The 20855-nt window shown below is 53.6% G+C and overlaps 7 protein-coding genes across 7 annotated transcripts; 4 read left to right on the forward strand and 3 right to left on the reverse strand.

The window, feature by feature from the left end:
- Window positions 1-130: 130 nt before the first annotated feature.
- CKM354_000845300 (uncharacterized protein) lies at window positions 131-1370 on the forward strand (the record flags this gene model as incomplete). Its single annotated transcript, XM_044803832.1, has 3 exons — window positions 131-313; window positions 470-965; window positions 1015-1370. The coding sequence occupies 3 exons, from the start codon at window positions 131-133 to the stop codon at window positions 1368-1370; spliced, it is 1035 nt and encodes a 344-aa protein (XP_044659767.1).
- A 443-nt stretch (window positions 1371-1813) lies between these two features.
- On the forward strand, window positions 1814-2683 carry CKM354_000845400 (uncharacterized protein; the record flags this gene model as incomplete). Its single annotated transcript, XM_044803833.1, has 2 exons — window positions 1814-2077; window positions 2141-2683. 2 exons carry the CDS (start codon window positions 1814-1816, stop codon window positions 2681-2683), a joined length of 807 nt encoding a protein of 268 aa, XP_044659768.1.
- A 180-nt stretch (window positions 2684-2863) lies between these two features.
- CKM354_000845500 (uncharacterized protein) lies at window positions 2864-8555 on the reverse strand (the record flags this gene model as incomplete). The annotated part of the gene is made up of 2 exons (XM_044803834.1): window positions 2864-3951; window positions 4004-8555. 2 exons carry the CDS (start codon window positions 8553-8555, stop codon window positions 2864-2866), a joined length of 5640 nt encoding a protein of 1879 aa, XP_044659769.1.
- A 743-nt stretch (window positions 8556-9298) lies between these two features.
- Window positions 9299-11645, reverse strand: CKM354_000845600 (uncharacterized protein; the record flags this gene model as incomplete). Its single annotated transcript, XM_044803835.1, has 5 exons — window positions 9299-9969; window positions 10020-11236; window positions 11310-11367; window positions 11438-11469; window positions 11524-11645. The coding sequence occupies 5 exons, from the start codon at window positions 11643-11645 to the stop codon at window positions 9299-9301; spliced, it is 2100 nt and encodes a 699-aa protein (XP_044659770.1).
- A 655-nt stretch (window positions 11646-12300) lies between these two features.
- Window positions 12301-14565, forward strand: CKM354_000845700 (uncharacterized protein; the record flags this gene model as incomplete). The annotated part of the gene is made up of 2 exons (XM_044803836.1): window positions 12301-12395; window positions 12450-14565. The coding sequence occupies 2 exons, from the start codon at window positions 12301-12303 to the stop codon at window positions 14563-14565; spliced, it is 2211 nt and encodes a 736-aa protein (XP_044659771.1).
- Window positions 14566-15252: 687 nt separating this feature from the next.
- Window positions 15253-18307, reverse strand: CKM354_000845800 (uncharacterized protein; the record flags this gene model as incomplete). The annotated part of the gene is made up of 6 exons (XM_044803837.1): window positions 15253-16604; window positions 16659-17273; window positions 17343-17697; window positions 17746-18050; window positions 18104-18213; window positions 18273-18307. The coding sequence occupies 6 exons, from the start codon at window positions 18305-18307 to the stop codon at window positions 15253-15255; spliced, it is 2772 nt and encodes a 923-aa protein (XP_044659772.1).
- A 630-nt stretch (window positions 18308-18937) lies between these two features.
- CKM354_000845900 (uncharacterized protein) lies at window positions 18938-20224 on the forward strand (the record flags this gene model as incomplete). Its single annotated transcript, XM_044803838.1, has 3 exons — window positions 18938-19064; window positions 19121-19444; window positions 19491-20224. The coding sequence occupies 3 exons, from the start codon at window positions 18938-18940 to the stop codon at window positions 20222-20224; spliced, it is 1185 nt and encodes a 394-aa protein (XP_044659773.1).
- Between the last annotated feature and the right edge of the window lie 631 nt (window positions 20225-20855).

Consider the following 20855-nt stretch of genomic DNA (forward strand, 5'->3'; position numbering starts at 1 on the left):
GCGTTGCCAAGACATATCTAGCAGGAGGACCAGCCCATAAAGATCCTACGCAGGTACTATAGCTCAGCCCTCAATATCTCTTGCTCCAGGCCTGGGAATATCAAAAAATTCAGTCAGTTTGAATCCGAACATGTCATCAACGTTGCTGGCTGCAGATCCTGCGGCACTTCGAACGAGCAGCCGAAAGCGTCCCCATATCTCTTACATCGAGGATGAACACTTCGACGAAGACGGCATTGACGCAGATGAAACAACTCAGACTGAGGACATCTACGACTATGAAGACGAAGACGACGGCACTTACGGCAAGAAGGTACGTTTGTTTGCGTTGATCGACGGGCTCGAGCAACATGTCAATTTACCTTCCTGCATGCTTATCCAAACACTGCTCGTGACTTCATGATTGCAAGGGTCGCGCCTGTCTCGTTCGACCGCTTGCTGGGAGTTCTCCATAACTCACATATTACAGCGTACCTCCAAAACCAAAAGGGCAAAAGTCGCCAGAGCATTCGCAAAGCCGAGAAAGGATAAGAAAGTCAAGCCATTCCACTTCTTGGACCTCTCCGCCGAGCTGCGCAACCGAATCTACGAGTTTGCTCTGATCGAGCCCGGCGAGCTGACCTTGGTAGCTCGAACGAAGAATTATCGACGAGGCATTGTTCGTGGCGCAATTGACGTAGCTGAAACCTCTCGGCATTATGGTAAGAAGTATCGTTATCGGTACTATGACTGGAGGTCCGAAGGACATGACAAAGACGAAAGCGAGGAGCCGAAGAATGATGAACGCTCTTTGATCCCGAACCTGCTCGCAGTCAATAGACAGATCTGTGAAGAGGCGAGCAGCTACCTATACAAGCAGGAACTGATACTTGAGGATACGCATGCACTGCTTATCTTTCTCGCCTGTGTTGGGCCATCGAATCGAGAACTTTTGACCGACGTGACTATCCGTGGATGGGGAGTTGGTAAGTACAGTTTGCTGGTGAAAGAGTGATAGCAACTGACAAGATTCAGGCAGAGGCACCATGAAAGGCTACAATTTCGCTGCGCTCACCATGCTCCAAGGTTGCACCAATCTGCAGTCTTTGCGTTTCGAGTGCAGCCTGGACAGGTATCTTGATTCAGTAAGCCTTGCTCGCCAGATCTATCGCGACGGCGTCTTCTTCCTTGAGGCCATTGGGGATGCGCAGGGCCGTCATGATGCCGCTGTGGACGTGGTGCAACTCGGTGACTGGCACTTCGACCCCAGCAAGCGTAATGGATGGTATGGAAAGCAGACGGGCGAGTCAGCAGAAGTTATAGCGCAGAAGCGGCGTAACGAGTTTGAAGCGGAGCTAAAGAGGCTGTTGGCCAGGGGTGCTAGGCGTTGAGTCAAGCGTTTGTCATGCGTTGATACGCAAGAAGGGAGGCGGCCTACACGTCTTGAATTGTTGTTCTCATTCCTGTACAAACCTGTATGCAGAATGACCGAGCTGCAAGGTTTTGACAGGATATTGATGCTTGGTCGGAACTCGATAAGGCTGCAGAAACAACGTTGTTCTGCGCATGCGCGTGAACCCAAGCTCAGGCTTACCGTCAAGCATAACATAGCTTTCTTCCGCTATTTCGACTTGCTTAGAGGACGTTCCGTTCCAATACTATTCGATGGAAGCGTGCTGGCAAGATGTTGATGTAATGAATGATCGGGAGTGGTAAACCAAAAGTCGGCAAGACGAGGTTCATTCCACGAAAGCTCCAGCCACTTCCACGCTTGCTCCGCAAAGACACCTGACCTCTTCCGGTTCCACAATGCTCTCCCTCTGCCCACAACATCATGCTCGCCTCCGGCTTTACTAATGCCCCCATTTCGCGGCTTCTCGTCATTGGCACCGTACTCGCATCTTTCCTCGCGACGCTGACTGACACAAAATACTACTTCTGGATCGACGTCCGCCCGCACCTGTTCGACTACCACCAATTCTGGCGACTATTCACATGGCAGCTATGCTACACCAACAGCACCGAAGTGCTCTTCGCAGCCATGACACTCTACAATCTACGAGTCATTGAACGACTCTGGGGCAGCAGGAAATTCGCCGTACGTCCTGTACTCTGTCCCACGCAAGTCAGTTCCATCGCTGACAGGTAAGATGAATTCTAGTCTTTCATTCTATCCACTTTCATCTACAATACTCTCCTCCCGCCGATTCTCCTCGCTGCTGTTATTCGGCCTTTGAGCTTCGGAAAGATTAATTACTTACCTGCTGGCCCGACCCCGATCGTCTTTGCGCTTTTGGCGCAGTATCACGCTGCGATTCCGCATATTTACAAATATCGCATTTCAACGTCGACGAACAATAACGCGGCCGAGGAGTCGGGTTTGATGCTCACGTCGAAGGTCACGTCGTACCTTATGCCTTTGCAGCTTGCGCTGTCGCAACTTCCTGGATCGGCGCTTGCGGCTGGTGTTGGGTGGATTGTGGGGTTTGCGTACAGGAGGGAGATCTTGCCTGGTGCTGCGAAGTGGAGAGCACCTGCTTGGCTGGTGGGTGGAAGCGATCAAAGAGAACGATATGAGCATTTGAGACGGAGAATGGAGGGCGAGGCTGGAAGAGCTACGGGAGTGGATACGGATGCAGGACAGCAGGCTAGGAGGAGAGGTGTGCTGGGAGGACTGGCTGATCAGTTCAGAGGAGCTTTCTGAGCGCGTTGAATGGGACACATCTTGCGGCATCGATAGGAAGTTCTGCGTTGAGACGCCATAGGTGAAATATAAAGCACTACAAATCCATTTTTGGCATCTGTTCCTGCAAGAACAGTAGCATTCGTCCTGGCAGTCTTGTTCTATTCTGCAGTCTAACTCTATTGATCCATTTGCCCACATCTAAGCCCACATGGCGCGGAACTTAACAGTGAACTCAGCATGCAGCTTTTGGAAAGCTTTCAGTACGTTCTTCAATCCCTCTCCGCCCTCACCATCCCAGGCACTGTTTGCCAGCTCTTGTGCAAGAGCCTCGGCCTCCTCGCCGACAGAGTGCTCCAGCGCAGCCTGGACATCGTCTTCGTCTTCGCTTCCAGCCAAGTCCTCCCAGCTGTCTGCGTTCTTCGCTTGCTTCTTGGTCGGCGCTGCTGGCCTGCCAGTGCTGGTTGCGGTGCGATCGACGAGACCGACAGCACTGTCTCCGCCAACGCTTGGACCAGAGACGGTACTCTCAGTCTCAGTCGCTGCAACCTTGTCATCCTCTGCCTCTTCGTGAGCATCCATGTTTCCCATGACCTCGAGCATGTCCAGATCGGTGGCTTCGCTGATCTTCATGAAATTCATGAGGCTGGTGATGATGGTCGCCAAAACAAGGGAGAAATCGTTCAGGAGGAACCAAATGTCCGAACGAGAAACGCGGTTGGCACGTTCGATTGTGTGCACATCTCCGTGCTTGAAGAAGTCCAACAGATAGGCGTTCAATGGCACTTCTAGCTCCTCTGGGTAGACATCCATATGCGGAATTACAGCTTCCTCGAGGAACACGCCATCTCGGACCGTGTGGCAGAGATCGTGGATGTTCTCAAACTCATCACCAGCTCCGGACAGTGCGACGAAAGATGATCTTAAACGAGAAGGTGGCAGCGAAGGGATGCTCGCTGGTGCTGAAGATCCATCTGGGCCCGCGTTAATACCTGATAGAGGCAGTTTGCGGTCTTCGTCCTTGATGTGCTGATCGACGAAGGTCGCAACATATCCGCGGTAGACGGACAGCGTCTGCTTGTTGTGTTCCACCAAGATGTCGGACGCGGATTTTGGCATCGACGGCAGGAAGACGACAGACGATGATGGCTTCACGACCTTCTTACGGTACTCTTCATCAGACTGTCGACATTCGATCCGCCCGAAAAGATGAGATAGCACGAGCATCAAGGATTCCAGTGTGCCTTTCTCATTCTTTTCCACCTCAGCGCAGAGCTCGTGGAAGTAGCCTAGGTACGTGTTAGATATGAAGTAAGACAGGGGATATGGTGTTGGACTTACCTTCTTTGAGGAGAGCATGGAAAGCAAAAGACGAGTTCTCTGTGAAGTACAAGTGCGACACGAGTCCAGCAAAGTTCAGAGGCGCGCCGTCGTTTCCGAGCAGTTGTTGGCGTCGTAGATACTCAATCGAGAATCGGAGATGGTGCATCGTCTGCTCTTTGAATGACTTGCCACCCATGTACATACGTGGCTGCGATAACAGAGCATTGATAGCGCTGTTGGCATATTTGGAGCCCTTCGATTCGTGCAACAAGGTAAACAGACGCAGTACCAGAGTAGTCGTCAGCGGGAAATGACCGTTGAGATCTGGCAGACGAGAACTGAGCAGTCTGCAGACCTTCTGGCGAGAAACACCTTGGAAGACCACATTTCCAAGCAAGTCGAATCCACGTCGACCTGCTCGTCCTGCACACTGGCGGTAGTTGAGGGCCGTCAAGAAGACTGAATCGCCGGAGAATACTACAGTCTTGCACGGCATGTTGATACCCAGCGCGAGTGTTCCGGTCGCGATGATTACTCTCAAGAATCCTTTGCGGAACAAGATTTCGACAATCTGGCGGAGCTTTCTGTTGAGACCGGCATGATGGACACCGATTCCACGATAAAGAGCTTCAATGAAGAACTCGGGAACCTCGCGACGTCGCAGTTGACGCACTAAGATCTCAAGGTCGGACTTCAACACTTTCGTGTAATCTGCAAAATGGTAGTTCTCCGAGGGAGCGTCGGGATCGAATGACTCCCACTTGGATACTCCGTCATCAGTTCCGTCGCGTTCGAGGTCGTTCTTGGAGCCCTTCTCGTCTCCTTCCCCCTGCAACTTTGTCTTCTTCGCGGTGGCTTTGGCGTTGCGGGCGGTGTTCTTGGCCTTAATCTTCTTGTACTCCTCGAAGCGCTCGAGTGTCTTTGCCCACTTTGGACCGCTCTTGACTTGCTTCTCCTCAGCTGTTTGCAGCTGGCCCACAACTTCTTTGCAAATCCGTTCGCACTCATGACGGTCGTAATTGAAGAAGATCGCGGGGATTGCGTCCTGCTCGTGGAGACGGCACAGGAGTGCTAGAGTCGACGAGGCAGGACGATCTTCCTCGATCCGCGTCAATGCACCAGTGTCTGTCTGCTCGGGATCAGTCGCAAAGACCTCTTCGCGAGCTTCGTTCCGGAACTCTTGCCCCAGTTCTTGCACAACTTTATCATATGGCGAACTTGGATCGTTCAGCCAATCGCTGAGAAGGTTCTTCAAGTCTTTCTCCCAGTTCAGGATATCAATCTTGCGAGAGACCTCCGGCAAGGCCTTAGCCGGCCCCAGAGCGGCAGGTACCTTGTGCTTCTCAGTCTCAAACTTGGTCATTGCTTTCCACAACGTGAAGCAATCACGTGGCTCGAGTGAAAGATCTTTGGGAATGCCACGAGATTTATCCATCAGTCCTGCAACAGGATGAATGAAGCTGAATCCAGTGAGGCCTTCGAGACCAAGAGACCCGAATGCTCTCTTCGCAGGAATTCCGTGGAAGCCGAACTTCTTGGGTGGGACATAGAAGTACTTGCGCAGGTCAGAGTAACGGTATGGATGGTGCACTGTCACCAGCTCCTTCCCAATCGCTTGCTGTGTGGTTGCAAGCCAGTCGCTGAACTCCTTCGGATTGCCAACGGTGGCCGACAGTGCGATGATGGGGCATGGTGCCATCAAAAGCAGCTGCTCCCAAACAACTCCATCCTCGGCTTGTCCGATAGAATGAATCTCATCGAAAATGATACGCTTGACACGCGATGACCACGTGTTGGCGTGAGCTGGGGATAGAAGCATGATCTGAAGTACATGAGGTACCGTGACAAGAACCTGACAACCCACTGGGTTGTTGATTCTGTAGTCTCTAGTGTGGATGGCCCAGACGGACTTGCCACCATACTTGAATTTCTTGGAGTATCGTGCCTGTACTTCTGCGGCAATTTGATTCACGAGCGCTTTTGTCGGGGCGACGTACACGAGTACGCCGTCGTCGTCCGCCTCGAGGACCTTTCGCATGGCGTAGAAGGAGATGAATGTTTTACCAGCAGATGTGGGAGCAACAACAAAGGCAGATTTGTCAGCGTCAATGGTGTCTAGCACAGTGCGCTGCCAGCCATCAGGCTTGAAATCGACACGGTGGTCAGATTTTGAATCGAAAGAGCGCTCAAGGTAAGGTCCACACTCGATCAACTGGAATTCGCGCGATGGCAGCTCGACTGCGAGACCATCTGATTTGCCAGAAAGCGCGAATGTGAAAGCCAACTTCCTGTCGACTGAGCCCTCTGTGTAGGCCGGAAGTGGTGGGAGGTTAAGACTTGTTCGTGTCAATTCCAGGTTCTTCGCGATTGTCTTTGACAATACTCCATGCTGCGCGATACGGCGGCAGTGATCCCAGATCAAGGCAGCAACTTGTGCTCTGCTTTTCTTTTCGCCACGGCGGCATGCATCTGTCCAGAAGTGAAGGAGATTGCTAACGAGATAAAGCTCGCCTTCAGCCCCAAATACTTCCCTCCAAGCCGGCTGGATGTTGGTAAGGTACTCTTTCGCCTTGCGGTAACGTCCCCGAGGATCTTTGTCCGCCTCGAAGCCCTTGCAAGAGACCTGCCACGCAGCATGGATCTTGTCGCTTGCATTCTCGTCCTTCTTAGCTTTTGCTGCCGCGATGTTGTTGAGCATTGCTTGCTTGCCGGCGTTCTTCTGAGCAGTCTTGCCACCCTTCTTCCCTCCAGACTTGCCCTTGCTCTGCACCGAGCTCGTGCTGTCAGTGTCGGAGTCTGCTGGCGAAGCAGTGCCACTCTTGATTGGAGCCTGTTTGACAGCACCGACGATAATGGTCTCGGGTTCCAAGCTTTTCCCTACCGCGTTGGTCAGGGAAGCTGCGTACGTGCGCATCTCAGCCATAAACAGCTGGTTTCTGCGATCCTCGCGAGCCTTCTTCCGGGCTTCCTTGGTATCTGTTGGTGCAACAGCCACAGGTTTGGCGGCGATTGGCTTCTTGTAATTGTGCCAATGGGTGACCTCGCGGAAGATCCTCTGGGCTTGAGCACTGCCTGGTGATTCTGCTGATGTAGTCTTAATCTTAACCAAGTCGAGATGCTTGTCGAAGATCTGATTGGAAAATGGCAGAACCCTTACAGTCTTCTCTGCCGGTGTCTCTTGGGCTGGTATGGACTTTACATCAGCCGACTCGGATGGCACAGCGCTGGTGTCTATCTCTGCCTGTTGCGAGATGGCATGAAGGGCCGCCAGAAGCTCGTCAAGCGTACGCTTCACCTCAGGCGTGACCTGTGGCTTGGAGTTTGCCACGTTCAAGAATAAGCGCCCGTCGATGAAGTCGAATATGTCCACCGCATTGTCGCTCCCCTTCAGATCGTCGAAGCTCGCACTGTTTAAAATGGCTTCAGCAGTAGCTGACAAGCCATTGAGGAAGTCCTGTAACTCATCGTTCGCACCGCTCACTTGCACACGGCGTCCTGATATCGGGAGATGCTCAAGAAGAGCAGTGTGAAGCAGGAAAGTGGCGCCAAGACGAGCAGCAATCCCAACGTCCACGTTGGCATTCTCACGAAACATGCTTGCAATCGTCAACACTGCCAAACACTGTCTATGCGACAGACGAGTCGATTGTGACCGAAGTTTCTCCAGGTCTGCTGTCACATCCAGTTGTGGCAGGCTGGAGCTGTCAGGGGTGAACTGAAGCCCACTTTTGGCAAGTTTCGCTGTGCGTCTCCCTGTCTCTAGCACCATGGTCATGACTTTGGTATCGCGCCATTCAAGTCCATTGACCAGTGCCACGTTGTAACCCCGTCCGATGAAAGACAGAATCATCTGCCGCAGCGCAACTCTGTGAGCTTTTGGTGAGGGCGAGTCCAAATCGTCTACATTTCGATTGGACTTGCGGTCAACGGCTCGTGCTCCATCGTGCGCCATCAAGAAGTACGGAGATGTTTCTTTGAGGTAGTCAATGAAAGTGGGCGAGTTCCAAGAATCGAAAACATCGATATGAATGTCTGGGTGGACTCTTGCAATGTTGGCTTGCAGGTGGCGAATCACGGCCGCCCTTGTCAGATAAAACCGGCTGGCGGTCGCTTCATCTGCGAGCGGAGGAAGGCAGAGCTTCCTATTGCTGTCGAAGAATATGATGTTGAAATTGCACTTCCTCTTGACCAATTGGTGAAGGAAATGTTCCACGTTGTAGACTGCATGCAGAAGTTGCAAGCCAGGAGAAAAGTCCAGCTTCTCGTCATCCAAACATCTCCGCAGTATCGAGTCGCCTTCGATCAGGAACAGCTCATCTCCAGCATAGTCACCAACCAGGTCGACTCGTCGAGATTGCAGCTTGCGGTACAGCGGTAGAGTCTCCGTTCCATCATTCTCGACTTTGGGCTTGGCAGAGGATTCGTCGGCTTCTTCTTCCTCTTCCGACTCTACACTTGAAGACTCTTCATCGCTGGTGACATCAGTACTTGTCCCATTTTCGTGTTTGGGGTCTTCAGCGGAGATCTGCTCTTTCACATCGCCCCGCGGGGCGCCCACTTGAGCACTCATCCTGGCGAACGTCCGATATTCGTTCGAATTTAGTGCGTCGCCTTCATCAAAACTTCCTGCCGCTCGATCAACGAATAGCCGAGCAGATTCTGTGTTGAGGTGTGTCGGCTGTGTAGCTCCGAAAATGGCAATGTTGTTGTATGGAAGTTCGTTCGAATCTGTGGGTCAAACGCAGTTGGGATGACGATTAGCGCCAAGACTCACTCACTTTACCCTTGTCCTGCGATAACGATAACGCCTCGAATGATATAGCACATGGTGGTCTGGGAGGGACGAGACAGATGGTCTTACTGAGCAAATTTCGCTACACAAATGACCGCTATATGAATATTGTACATGCATGCTATCAATATCTTGCTGGTGCGCCTTGACCGCGCGCGGTTCAAAGCGTGAGAAACCGCATCATTCAGACCAATCACCGTTGAACGCTTTCTATTAGCTTCGAACTCGTGAGAGGACGGAATGCTGTAGACATGATGTTCACGTCTCCTTGCACGGTTTGCCACGACTCCACGAATAGTAGAAGTGTGAGCACTTGCTGATTGCGCCAATGCATAAAGCTTTGATGACTGCTATGTGCAGTCAGTTCCTTCGATTTCCTTAGCCCGTTCATTGCTGCAGCTGCTCGTCAGAAGCCTTTGCTGTGCTCGATGGCCTGCGAACAGCGAAGTTATAAGCTCCAGAGCTTCTTGTCATGTTTTAGCGTCTCCATCATGGTATAGTTTGGGCTTGTCGAATGGACTCTACCCATGCGACTGTCCCTGGCCTACGGCGTACAAGGGCTCCAGAATACGCCAGCTCCATTCCGCGATGCCGTCAACTTGTCGAACATCCCGAACCCACTCCAACATGCACGAAACTGTACTCGTAATGTCGTCGCGGTTGACGTGCTCATCGCATACGCGCCTGAGGCACTCATTCTCAGTGGTCATTCGTAATATGAGCAAGATACCCATGAAATTCTGGGTCCATGCAAAAAGGTGCGGTACCAGGCGCTTCTTGTTCTTCGGTGGTGCCATGGCCATGGGCCACAAGAGGGATGCTCTGATTGCTAGACCGCAATAGTTGGCGTCTTCCTCGGTCATCAGTTCTGGAAAGTGTAATGCCTTGTATACAAAAGGTCGATACATCATGAAGCGCGCGTAGTAGAACCGAGTCCGCAGCTGGGCTGTGACGAGATCAAGGTTGTATTTGTGACCTATTGGAACTGGGCCTTGGTCGGGACTAAAAAGCGGTTCGTTGGGTCTTCGTCCGGCGATATCGATATTTGGGAAGTCCAGTTGCTCGGTATCCTGCCACTGCAATGGTCGCGGCAGCAGCGAGCGCCACGACTCAAGCTGACGGGCCATTTCTCGGATGACCGTTACTGGAGGCCCGCCATAATCATCTGAAGACTCGGATTGTGTCGATGATGCTGCTCATGATTAGTGATTGCCTACCGCGCTTTGCCTTCGCATCACTCACATTCGTGGATTACTTCGTGGATCCGGGATATCAGTCTCCGCAAAGCGATCATGGCAAGAAAGTGGTATTGAAAATGCGACCGATCTCTGTCTTCATATGTTGAGGCGCCGCTAGTGTGCACGGGAAATCCTGGAGTGTGCATGTCCTGGCCCTCGGTAAAGTAGGGCAAGGGAACAACGTCTTCGAAGGTCTGGATGCCACTCTGGGGAAGATCAAGGTCCAAGTGATAGAGATCCTCGCTAAGGACACAAGTCCAGTATGCCCTTTTCACCAGATCTCCGTAATGAGACTGCCAATCGATAGTCTCGCACTTGAGAAGCACCTGACATGCCATGGACGCAGTCACTGTCGATCGCCAGAAGTCGAGATGCTTCGCGGTGGCTTCATAATATGTGCCTTGCAGGAGTAGGATTTGCACATTCTCTAGCGACATCTGTGTGGCCACAAAGCCAAGTCTACGTCGCGCCTCATTGAAAATCTCCAGGCCAGGGGGCCGCTCAGCAGTGCCACCACGGAATCCGCTTGGAGTACCGTTGACCATGCTGATCGGTCGCTCAAAGACACCCTCGGATGCGACTTGTCCCAATGCCAGAACTAGCAACGCAAGAACGCTGCTCGATTCTCCATCTGCAAAACCGCGTTGCAGAATGGGATTGATGATTCCCGACATGAACGTGTCCCGGTTCAGCACTGGTGCCAAAACATTAAAGGTATTAAAATATGCGTCGCAGTACTCTTGAATGCGCGGGGGCGTCAAAGCATGAAAGGCTACTCGAGGGGGCTTGCTCTGCCCGCCAGCAGGGTCTTGTACATAGTAGCTTTGTAGACCCGGCTCTGCGGGAAGAGGGTCTTGGTGGCTCCTCATTTCTTGTTTGATAAACCACTGAGTGCCTTCCTGGAGCACGTATTGCAGGTCGGACGCCGCGCTGATGCCAGAGTTGACAAGGTGTATGTACACGCTAGGCCAAAGTATGATCTTGTGGGGCACCGTTAGATGATGGTAGCCTTGCTGCAGTTCGGTGGGAAATCTCGGCGTGGTCTGTTCATTGCCACTTTGATACTGTCGTGAAGATGTTGCCGGAGTACTGGTTGCAGCTCCGTGGCTTGATACATTAGTTTCTGGCGTACTGGATCCTGTTGAACCCAGGGCGAGATTATCGAACTTGTTCTCCAATCTCGTCAGGGTGTCGAGAATGTGGACCATTGTCTTGTCCTTCCTGTCCAGCTTTGATCAGCGCATTTTCTTCGTCGAGCGGAGCCGCTCCTCTTGAACACTATGCGGTCACATACTTCGTTGGGAGCGGCTCTCTGTAGACGCATTCGACATTGAGCCTGCGGCACAGACCACCTAGAGGGCGTAAGCTATTTCGTATGCTCTGGGCTTCGAGTCACCCGTCGGCTGTGGGTGTCCTACGCACACTTGGGGCGCGCTTCGTCACATTTGCTCTTCCTGGTGAGGCGTTAGTTGCACAGCGCTGTGTTGCTGCCGGCTGATCACTCATACCTGTTCCGACACGTTTGACACGCTTGGGCTGCAATCACGGCCCTTTCGCGTCGATGCGCACTCTCTGCGAAGCCGTGAGGCGATGTGGAAGCCATGGCGGGATCTGGCTGTTGCGAGTCCATCGAATCGCAAGGTGCACAATTTGCTTGTCGCGCGCGCGCTGAGAGAGTGGGTCGGATCGAGCATCTGGCGTTCTGAAAAGTTATCTGGTGCAGTCGCCACCAAGCATCGCCCGCATGTTGAACCTCCGCCTCGACGGCGCGACGCTGACACCGACAATCTCGCCCGCCTGCCTGCCTGCCGTGCTATTTGTGCCTCGTGCTATCAGTCGCGTGGCGTGTCTTCCAGCGGAACGACGATCTGTTCCGGCGTTGAGTTGTGCGACACCACGTCAATCGGCCCCGTCTCTGAAGATTGACGTTGTTCTTGGCGCCCATGGGAATGACCAGGTTCGGCGCTTGCTCCGTTGACAAGCCGAAGCTTCCTCAGTGATCTCGATCGTCGCAAACCTGGCCGCTCATCCTCAGAACGTGCTTGATGCCGGTGAATAGCGTGTCGGCCCGACGTTCGGAAGTGGTTGGAAGCTGCAAACGATCCCGAATGTAGCAGTTGCTGCAGACGGTCGTCGCTGACGAGGTGCTGCGTCGATTTCGTGTGGCGTCACGTGCTCGCGCGATTCGCTGCGCGGTCCAGCGCGTCTTCCTCATCGACGCTTCCGTCCGCAGACGACATCTCAGCATCGCGTCTGCCGCGAAAAGATGCTGCATCAGGCCCGCCATGACCACGGCCGTGTATCGCAGCAGTCCGGCAATGTCGTTGCCGCTGACACAGAACACTGCGCCTGTTTTAGAATTCAACTGTCTCTACACGCAGTAAGTCGCCCCGTGGACACCCGACTTGTCCGACGTACTGATCACGTCTCTCAGTGATGCTCACAAGAAGCGACGCAAATGGCAAGATGGCTTCCTCCGCTTTCATACCTTCAACAAACGTGTCATGGTCTACGATATCCCGCGGAATTTCATCGGAGACGTGCACTGGGCGGGCTATGAGGCGGTACAGGATGGTGATGAGATCACGCTGCAGCAGGGCGGCGTGCTGGTTCAAGTGGGGGAGAGCGTTGGCCAGACGCAGACCGATTTGACAGAGCTGAGGAAGAGTAAAAGCAAGACTAAAGGGCCATCATCATCTTCATCGCCAGTAAGAGCGGCGCAAATGGCGAGAACGCAGTCCACCACAGGCCTGCAGAGAACCAGTGCACAAGCACCACTGAAGCACAAATCATTGAACACACTTCTCGGGACTTCGAGAGGACCGATCGGCAAGGCGCAGCTACCCACTAAATCTCCATTCGAGGAGAGGCATGCTCGTATGGAGAACGAAGAGTGGGAGAATGGTCGAGCACCCAAGCGCTCCCGGGTTGAGATTGAGACACGACCCAACGCCAGTGAAACACCCAGGGGTTCTTGGAAAGGAGAAAGTCAGGCTCCGTTGTGGGCAAGGACCGCTGATGCCGCAAAACGAAAAGCGCAAACATCTACGCACGAGAATTACCAACAGTCGGGCACGAAGGAAGTGATCGATCTATCGTCCGACGCGCCAACACAGGACGATCACCAGCCAGGATTCTCAGATGACATGCTTGAGAGGTCTCCGATGCCTCCGTCAAAGGCGCGTCTCAACACAGACCATGATGCACCTGTGCGATCTAGCTCACCCGCCTTTCAAGTACAGGAGCTGGCATCCGACCGCAACCGCAAAGCGGCTGACAAACAGACGGGCCCTGACATGGATCGGCGTAGTGCAGGGGACGATCGTACAGAGCAACACAAGAAAGCCATAGGAAAAGTGGCGGCTGAGAGCCCGTCAGCACAGCGGCGACAGAAGGTTCCATCTGGTACGCAACACGATGTTGTGGATAACACGTCCATAGATACGACATTTCTTCCCAAGCAGATTGCCAGCACAGGACATGGTCAAACTCTCCGTCTGAGCAGCACTGGACGAAGAAAGAGAACGTTGTTGTGCCACGACCAGCTAATGAAACCCGCTAGAGAGGCTTCAACAACGACTGCAGAAGCCAACTCGCCATCGTCTTTGAGTCAAACTACTCACGATGATCAAATCGACCGGGGGTCCACACTGCGCGACAAGGTTGAGGCTCGACTTGCGCAGATCAACGCCAAAAGGAAGGTATCGAAACGGTCCAGGGTAACTGAACGGCACGTTGACAGCCGTCCAAACGACTTGAGAAAGGGTACTGGTCACACGGTTGACAGCAGCATCGAAATGCAAGAGGAACCTGTTCTAGAATCTGCTGACGACGGGAATATCTCGGGAACTGGGCAAGACCGTGAGACGTCTGCAACAAGATTGGCGCGTCTAGACGGCCTCATGCTACCGCCGGCAGCCCCTCGACCGGCAATCGTACATAAGCCACAGCCTGAGGTATCTCGTGGAGGATCAGTATCGCCCGCGAAGGAGACGAGAACGCTACGACGAGTGTTGTCCGATACAGCACAACCTACCAAGCCGAAAAGAATACCAGGTGCCCCGGTGCGGTACACGCCATCCCCTACGAGGAGGTCGCGCGAAAGCACCCCAGCATCTGGATCTCGCGACCGGCAGACAACGCCAGTACCAGCGGGAGGCAAACCGACCAAAGCTGCTCGCTCGACTCCTGATAGAACTGCCTACAGGAAGAAGGGGCCGCTGCAGAAATGCGTGAGCTTAAACATGACGTCGAATGGCACATCGACGGTCATCCTGAGCAAACCATTTCACGCACCAGGCAAGGCAAATCCAACGTTGAAGCGTACCGAGGAGCCGAAAGATCTGGGGCCATGGAGTCGAGAGGCCTTTGACTTGTTCACTTGGCGGCCACCCGGTTGGAATGAAGATGCTTGGTGCCTGGGAGAGGAAGAAGGCTCGAAAAATGCTAGAACGGGAGAAATAGCATCGGAGACACGCGCGGATGCCGCACCTCCACCTGGCTTGAGTGGTGGTACAGCTCTGCCCATGTTTGGGAGACCTGTGGTGTAGTGCGCTCATGAACGACAGATACCCAACAAAGTTACGAATGCATGTGACCTGTACACAGATATAGAAACATAGACACATGAACCCTTAGACGCTCGTTGGAAGAATTTACATACGCAACAATGAAAAAGAAACTTGTGACAGATGTTCAGACAAGTCAGTCTGCATTATTCAATGGTATCTTCAGTTTTGCTACCTGGCCTGCATCAGTGGCTCGATGTCCACAAGCATGCCTGGAGCATAATGTACAGTGCTTTTAGTCTGCGGCAACGATAGCACGGAGCTCTTATGTGAGGGCGATTCTCTGATCGTTCCATCAGCTCAATGCGCCCATTATGATCTCTTTCGTACAGCGCAGGTTTTTCTTGTTTCGCCCCGTCCGCAGATGCAATGCCGATCATGGAAGCATCATAGAAAAGACAGACACATGAAACGACCCGTTGCTCTCAATCGATGGTAGAAGCCTATCAACGCTCGCAATGTATTTCTTGTGCAGGCCACACGCATGCAGTGATGTCGCTTTTCTCCGTATCGCCAATAGTTCTTCAACGTTCAATGCGGTATTCTTACACGACGAGTTCGTCTCCGAGTGCGCCTTTGCGATGAATCCTGTCTGGTTCGAAAGTCCTTGCGGTGAAAGGTTCCCTGGATGCGAGAATGCTGGTTTTTCGAGATGAGATCTCTGGTGTCCTAGCTCATTTGGACCTCATCCTCGTACTTGTAAGGAATTCTGCGCTCCTTTCTGCTCTTCTTGATTCTGTTGCGATCGCCCTTTGGCCCAGTAGGCACAACCGGCTCATCGTCGTATTCACGACCACGCTTGCCCAGGGAAGAGCGCGAGTCGTTGGTCGACTGTCTGCGTTGAGCCTCCTTGGCTTCGCGGTCTTGCTGTGCGCGTGCGCGTTCTTCAGCATAGGGATCTGCACCTGCAGACTCGGTGGCAGCACTTCCACGTCGATCACTGCGCTCACGGTGAAACGTTGAAGGAGGTGCCACGCCATCCTTCTTGTTCTTGGTCGAGCCTTTGATCTTGAAGCCGAGCTCATCCGAAGGTGGCTCGATGACGGGACGCGGGCGGTCGCGTTCACGATCATGCCGGGATGAGCGCGACGATCGATCCTTCTTGCTGTCCTCATACTCGTAGTCGTCTTCGCGACGGGAGCCCTTGCGGCTACTGCGGCTGTCCTTGTAATCGTCGTACTTGTCATCGCGTCGGCTCTTGCGACGCGAGTAATGATCGTCATCGTAGTCTTTCGTGGGTGATTTGGAGCGGTGTCGGCGTGATCGATGTCGGTCTTTGCTCCGATCACGATGCGAGCGTGAAGAACGATGCTCATCGTCCTTGTCACGGTGGCGGCGCCGTGAGCCATCGTCCTCTCGCGACTCTGATCGTGACCGGTGCTTGCGGGAACCGCTATCTTCGTCACGGTCTTCTTCCTCATACTTCCTCTCACGGTCCTTGCGCTCGCGACGCTTGCGCTCCTTGCGACGGGCATACGCTTCATCGTCTTCGTAGTCATCCTCGACATCACGCTCTCGGTCGTCCCTGCTGCGATATTTGGATCCTGACCGAGAGACTGATCGATCACGCGCGTCAATGTCACGTTCATTCGAGATATCATGCCGGGAGTGCTCGATTGAGCGTGCCTGAGAGTCTGAACGCTGAGGAGCAGGTGGGTTTGTGCTCGCAGGTTTTGGCAGGCTAGCTCGGCTGACCCAGCCAGTATTTGGGAGACCTTGACGCAACGCCTTGGGACCAGTCGGTGCATTGACTGGTGGAGCAGGCTTAGGAGTCAACTCGGTACTATCAGTGCCTCTGCCTTGGTATCCGCCATAGCCTGATCCGCTCCGCCCTCTGAAACCTCCACGACCACTTGAGATGGCATGATCTTGTTGACCGTACTGTGCGGCTTCGTCGAAGTTGCCGTATGAAGGATCTGCCACCACGACGCTCTCCATTCTGACACCATCGCCAGGTAGTGCCTGTCCGGCTCCTTCCAAAGTTGCCCCTTCGTCGTGATCCGCACCAAGCTGAGTAGCGTCTGTAGCCACTGGTGAGTTTCTAGTGGCACATAAAGACGCAAAAGGAGGCTTACCTTGTGTATTTGGCGCAGCGCCATCGTCGTTCTGCTCAAGATTCTCGCCTGCGGCATTAGTATCGTTCTCTGCGTGGTTAGTATCCTCGGGCTCCTGGATTCCATTTGCAGCTTGTTCATTCACATTGTCTCTCGACTCGGCGGAAGCTCCGTTTGGACCACCCATTGCGTCGTATGTTGGAGAGCCTCTGCGCCGGTTGGCTAGCTCTGTGGTGTTTGCTCCGCTCTGCTGTCGCGCTCCGCTAGGGCCTGTGGGCGCGTTGGGAGGGAAGTCGGACTGCTGACCACCGTACTGCTGCTGCTGAAATCCATATCCGCCGCGGCCGCGGCCAAAGTTACCACGGGCGCCCCTACCGAAGCCGCCGCGACCGCCTCGGTAGCCACGATCATAGGAAAAGTTTTGCCGTGGACCGTTTCCGAAATTCTGTGATTGCATATAGTTGCCTTGATTCGGGAAGAACCCAGGTCCATTCATGCCACCGAAACTGCCCATGCCCGACATGTCGCCCATTCCCATGCCGTTCATGCCCATCATAGCACTCATATCTCCCATGCCGCCAAAGCCTCCATTGAAGATCATGGATGGATCCATGCCCATGCCCATGCCTGGCATGCCTGCCCGAGGTATAAGCCGTCGCCGCTGCCGCGCCGTAGGAGGAGAGTAGAAAGAAAAGGTGGACCTACCCATCATGTTTGGCATTCCCATGCCCATCATACCCATCATCGGATTGAAGCCATTCATGCCCATATTCGCGAAGTTGGCGTTGCCAAAGGCAGCCATGTTTTGATCGAAGCCGCCGAAGCCTTGCTGTTGGTTCATAGGCATGTTCTGACTCACCATTTGTTCGCCATTGGCCTCCTCCTCGTACTGCTCGTGCTCTTGGTCTTGTCCCTGTTGCTGCTGCTCCTCGTTGTCTGGCCGTTCAGTGGTAATTACAACGTCGTCATCGTCGGATTCGTCATCGTCTTCTTCGTCTTGCCCGCCATCAGCAGCGTTGACCTCTGTGTGCTCCAGATCGCCGTTCGCCTCAGCCTCGCCCTGCATATGATCAGCACTTCCTGACTTGTCTTGCACCACTGATCTTACCTGAGGAGCATCTCCAGGTGCCGGCTCACCATCGGCGCCGGCTTCCTGGACTTCAGCAGGAGCTACTGCGGGCTCGTTGTCGGCAGCAGGTGTTGGTGTTGCCTCGACCGCTGGCGCAGGCGTTGCCTCTTTGGCCGCGATCGGCTTGAGTGTGTCCCCGGTGATGTCCATTCCTTGCTTTCCGGCTTGAGTCTTGAGAAAGATCTTGATGGTCGTGCGGTGATTGTTGGCCTTTTTCGCGGTCTCCATTTTGAAAGGAGTGTGGCCGCATACTGGGCACTCGGATGGGTCGAGGTTCTCTTTGCCTGTTCCATGTCAGACATGCCTCGGCCGTGTTCAGCGCACACTCGGGACCTACAATTACCGCAGATGTCGCTGTCGCAACACTCAACCCTGAATGCGAAGAGAGCCATCTTGTCACAAACGGCGCAACGGAGCTTCGCGGGAATGGACGCGACCTCGAACGTGCTGCCTGCAGGTTAGCGACCGTCGATACAGACTCGAAGTGCGTTGAGACATTGACTGACCCTGCGAACTCGATCGCGGCGCCGGTCAACGCCATTTTGGCGGTAGTGGAGGGTGTTGCGCAAAGGGAAGCGGGTGGTGGTGACAGCGGAGGTGCTGCTATCGCAGACAGCAGCCGCAGCTTAAGCTTGCGATGGAGATGTCGCTGTCCTCATCGGTGGCGGGCGCGCGATGAGGGCGGCGGGTAAGAATGCCGGCGGCGTATGCGGCTGGCCGTCAGAGATGTCGACGTCGTGAAGAGGTTGCGGCGATGGCAGGGCGGTCGCTGATGTCGTGCCTTGCGCTTGATAGCCACGCGACTGCCATCTTTTCCAAAGACTACATGACTCAGCAAGCGGCGCCCGGCTCCTCCCGCTCCGCCGATGCTCCGAATGCCGATGACTTCACCAGCAGTGACGATTGTGCTACCATTGGAGTGCACACTTTCAGAACAACGAAAGGTTGAGACCGAGATCAGCTCCTAAGTGATTGTCGTTTATTCTGCAGCTGCCAGACCACCAGTTCTGGCCAGCGACATACATCATGTGCCTCTCGGCGCATTGACTACGTCAGCATGGTCGAGTTGGATCCCGAGGCGCCAATGTTTCTAGCTTTGTTCCAGCGCTTCCAACATCACCTTCTTCCACATGCCCGCCTATAGACATAGACTCGGGAGACAAACAAAGCGATGATTCTGGGCCAAATAGCATGGGTCGATTGCATCGCCTTCCTCCTCTTCTTGGCCCCGCAACTTCTCATCCAGATCGGCTTCTTCCAGACAGCAATATGCGGCATCAAGGCCTTGCCGTTTCTGTGTAAGCCAAGCTAGTCTTCCCGGGCCAGTCACTCCACAAACTGACAGCGGAAACAGTGATCAGAATGCCCATACAGCTCGTGCGTGAGCGTTACTTCACTCCGAGAAAGCAGCGATCTCCGTTCGTCCAGCGTGCCACTTTATTCCAGGACCTCGTGATCAGATGCGTGAGATATGCATTCTCGGACATCCCAGCAGCTATTGGCAAAGTATTCTTCTCGAAATGGGTGGCTCTGCCATTTATGCGCTTTCGTATGCTGCGACATGGCATATTGAGAAAGCCCATCTACTGGCGTGAAGTCAATCGAGATGGCTTGAAAGGGATCTATGCTGTTGTGGATGCATCGCGCAAGCCAGACATAATGCTATACTACTGTCATGGTACGTGACCGACGACGATTCTTGTCTTGCATACTGACCGTACTAGGTGGAGGCTTCTCAATGGGCTCTTCATACTTCTATCTCGAGTTCTTGCTTGTCTGGTTGACCCTTCTCAAGGAAGCCGGTTATCAAAACCCAGCGCTTTTCGCCCTAGAGTACACTTTGGTACCTGAAGCCACTTATCCAACGCAAGTCCAGGAAGCTCTAGCTGGCTATAAGTACGTGCTTTCGACAGTCGACGATCCTTCGCAGATAGTGGTCAGCGGAGACTCTGCAGGAGCGACACTCGTACTGAGCCTAATGCTGTGTGTTTCTGGCTACTCCTCGCTCAAGAATAAGATGCCGGGGCTGGCCGTCATCATCTCTCCTTGGGCGACAATCATCTCACCGAAGAACCAGAACACGCCCTCTGACTACCTCAACGCTGACAGCCTTCATCTGTATGGAACACAATACATTGGCAAGAACGGGTCTCAAGATAATGCTCTGGTCTCACCGGGACGCTGCGACGATCTAAGTTGGTGGCGACGCGCATCTCCGAGTAAAGGCTGGTATTTCATCTACGCTTCCGAGGAGGTCTTCGCACCAGAAGCGAAAGATCTAATCGCAAAACTGAACAAAGCCGAGGTGCGAGTGGACGAATACGAAGAGTATGGCTGGATCCATGCCTGGCCCGTGGTGAAGCTGTTCCTGTGCAACAAACAAGAAGAGCGCCAGCATGGGTTGAGGAAAATTGTGGACGTTATCGCATCCCGCATAGAGCCAAGAAAAGCGTCATGAATAAATTTGTTGGTACAGCAAGAACAAAGCTAATGTACAGTGTGGTCAAATGTTTCATTGCCTCACTCACTTGTCTTTCTTGCGCAGCAGTGCTTCGATTATTCCAACGGCCTTTGGATCGTCTTTTGCCCAACGCTCCCATCCTGACGCGTTCCCACCCCCGAAGAGCCTGTCTTCTTTGTACCTCAGCCAGCGGTGAAACGGATCGTCATTATCCTTGCAGTCGTTCGTTGAAGGTGCTTCTTCGGTCGAGGAAGGTAGCTTGCGTCTGCATGGGCAAGTGTATCTTGGAGCAGCCAATGATGATGAATCTTGGAGTTGGGCTGCACAGCCCTCAGTACTATGTTCGGTCAGCACCAATGCAGGTCCTAAAGCTGCGGCAGCTTATAAAACCCGGTTCGCGTAGCTAACTTTTTGGCCGCAGGATAGCTGGACATGCTCTCTGTTGAAGAGTTCCGCCGCCACTTGCTTGTGAAAGTTTTGTTACGTTACCGAAGGCAGGGAGAGTTGGGATGTCTGTCCATGGAGTCCGAGACGGAATGACATGGCCCTTTCACGAATGGGTCACTGCCTGACTCTTATCTCTCCTTGACAAACGCCGAGGCGATGACATTGATCATGGGGTCACGGC

Source organism: Cercospora kikuchii (assembly GCF_019650295.1).
Source record: "Cercospora kikuchii DNA, contig_00005, whole genome shotgun sequence".
Lineage (NCBI taxonomy): Eukaryota > Fungi > Ascomycota > Dothideomycetes > Mycosphaerellales > Mycosphaerellaceae > Cercospora > Cercospora kikuchii.